Source organism: Sinocyclocheilus rhinocerous, unplaced genomic scaffold (assembly GCF_001515625.1).
Source record: "Sinocyclocheilus rhinocerous isolate Xijiao unplaced genomic scaffold, SAMN03320098_v1.1 scaffold1509, whole genome shotgun sequence".
NCBI lineage: Eukaryota > Metazoa > Chordata > Actinopteri > Cypriniformes > Cyprinidae > Sinocyclocheilus > Sinocyclocheilus rhinocerous.
In genome coordinates, this window is record NW_015662985.1 from 85,348 (window position 1) to 87,464 (window position 2,117).

The 2,117-nt window shown below is 35.0% G+C and overlaps 1 protein-coding gene across 2 annotated transcripts in view; it reads right to left on the reverse strand.

Annotated features, from left to right (window-relative positions):
* The window catches only part of LOC107728705 (carbonic anhydrase 7-like), a 9,681-nt gene extending 8,952 nt beyond the window's left edge, over positions 1 to 729 (reverse strand). Inside the window, exon 1 of one of the 2 annotated variants that reach the window (XM_016538989.1) lies at positions 654 to 729. In XM_016538989.1, the coding sequence (XP_016394475.1) occupies positions 654 to 690 (37 nt within the window). In that variant the 5' untranslated portion in view covers positions 691 to 729. The remainder of the gene's footprint in view (positions 1 to 653) is intronic. The other variant, XM_016538988.1, reaches the window with a different exon arrangement.
* Between the last annotated feature and the right edge of the window lie 1,388 nt (positions 730 to 2,117).

Below are 2,117 nucleotides of genomic sequence, written 5' to 3' on the forward strand. Positions count from 1 at the left end.
TTTTTTTTTTGCTTTCATGCTAAGTCGGATCGATTTTTTTATGTCGTTCTCGTTAGTTGTGGTGTGGACCACAACTATAACGATAAATATTTTATCTTAAACCCTATTCATACGGTGATTGTTTCTCACGTAGACGTCTGTAAAAATAAATTTGCATGTAATAAAACTCAGGCATTCAGTTGACGATTTATTCACGGTGGACGAGTGAGTTTTGGGATCTGATGAAACTGCAAATGCGCTTCTCACAAGGCATATTCAACAGTTATGTTAATGTTTTATTTAATAATAATAATAACAACAATAATTTATTAAAAATAGGCTAATAATTGAGTAATTTGTCTGTGGTTCAAATGGTGTCTATCATGGATTTTATCTCTAAATGATGGACATATTAGCAGTAAGGTAAACATAAGCATAAGGTAAACATTAATTGGTCGACTAGAAGGCTAAAATTGATAGTCGTGCAAACCCTAATTTATATAAATCCATATAGGCCTAATACATATTTTAAACAGAAGTTGCAAAAATATTTGTTTTTATTTCTTAACAGCTTCCACTCTGTAGTGGAGCGGTGGCGTAGGCTATTATTCTTGAAAACAGTTTCCAGCATTTTAGAAATAAATGTAAATTAAATGACCGTGCAATTAACTTACCGTTGTCCTCCCCATATCCCCAGTGATGGCCAGTCATTGCTGCCTCTTCTCTGGACAGCGGTTGATGTTGGAAAGAGCGCAGAAGTGCGCTGTCTGCGAGTGTCTTGGGTGGTGCAGTGGAGAGTTGTGTGTGTGTGTGGATCGAGTCTAATGACAGCGGTAACATGTGAATGAAGAGTGCTGTGATTGATTGACAGATGAGCTGATCCGTTCAGGCCCCGCCTCCTCTAAAGCCGATTGCACTGTCCGCGAGCCTTGTGTTGAGGACTTCTGTCTTGACTTGTGTAATATTTGAATAGCTACTTTGAATTAGTAGCATTTAATTGAACTGTCGACAGCAAATTAATCATTTCATCTGAGATTTGAATAGAAAAACACCGAGGGCGAATTCTAGCCTATTTTAAAGTGAGCATCACTGTGCTCTACTTATAGCTACTTCGAAGGGCAGAGCACTTGACATGAGCACTCGGAAGGGAGCACATAATTACCATCGTCGTGAGGTTGTGGACATTTAGGGCTAACACTTCATTCTGAGTCTGAATGCTACCTTGATAACATTCAGAATGCAGAATAATAGCTATTAAAACGTTTGCTTCAAATAGCCTAGCCTTTTTAAAAATCTTTAATTCAATTTATTTCACCTTATGTAGGCTATTTAGTGTGGTATTTGGTAAAAACAAGCCAACATGACAATAAGTAACAAATATTTCCTGTTGGGTTTAAATAACCACTGCAGGAACGAAACTGTTGTGTAAAACAGCATGATACAGCGTCAATCTAAACTCTTGGGCAAACCAAACTTTTATTATTAGGTCAATATCATTTCGACTTCAAGACTTCAAACACTTAACAACAATATTTATTGAATAACTGATGTTTTATAGTGTTTGATAACCTTCATTGTTGGATGCTGAAAAAGGAACAAAATGAGAGAAAGAGCAGTCATAATTATTATTGTGGTAAAACATGTCTGATGAATAGACATTATGGATAGTAATTTATGAAAATTTGCATTTAAAATATTAAAATGAATGAATATAAAAAAAATATTATTATTATATAACTAATTAATTATTTTGAAATCTAGTTATATTTTTAAAGTTAATTAAAAAATAAAATGTGTTGTGTTTTTATATAGGTTTCTGTGGTGCATATGCTCTACAGGTTTACATGAATCAAAAGAAATTTCACTGACAGACAATTACCACACAAATTACTCTACTTGTGAATCATTAACATGAGTACCACATTGTCTGAAAAAAAAAAACCAACTCATAGCTACATGATCATTTCGTGGTTCAGGGTGAATGCCTGCCCATTCTAATGTCTGATGTCTGCTGAGAACCCGTGGCGCTGTTTAAAAATGAAGGTGCCTGACACCAAACCTGTACAATGTGGGGCAAATGATCCTGGACGGATGGGTTAAAATAACAAATAAACAGTGTGCATAATTCTAATATTTTC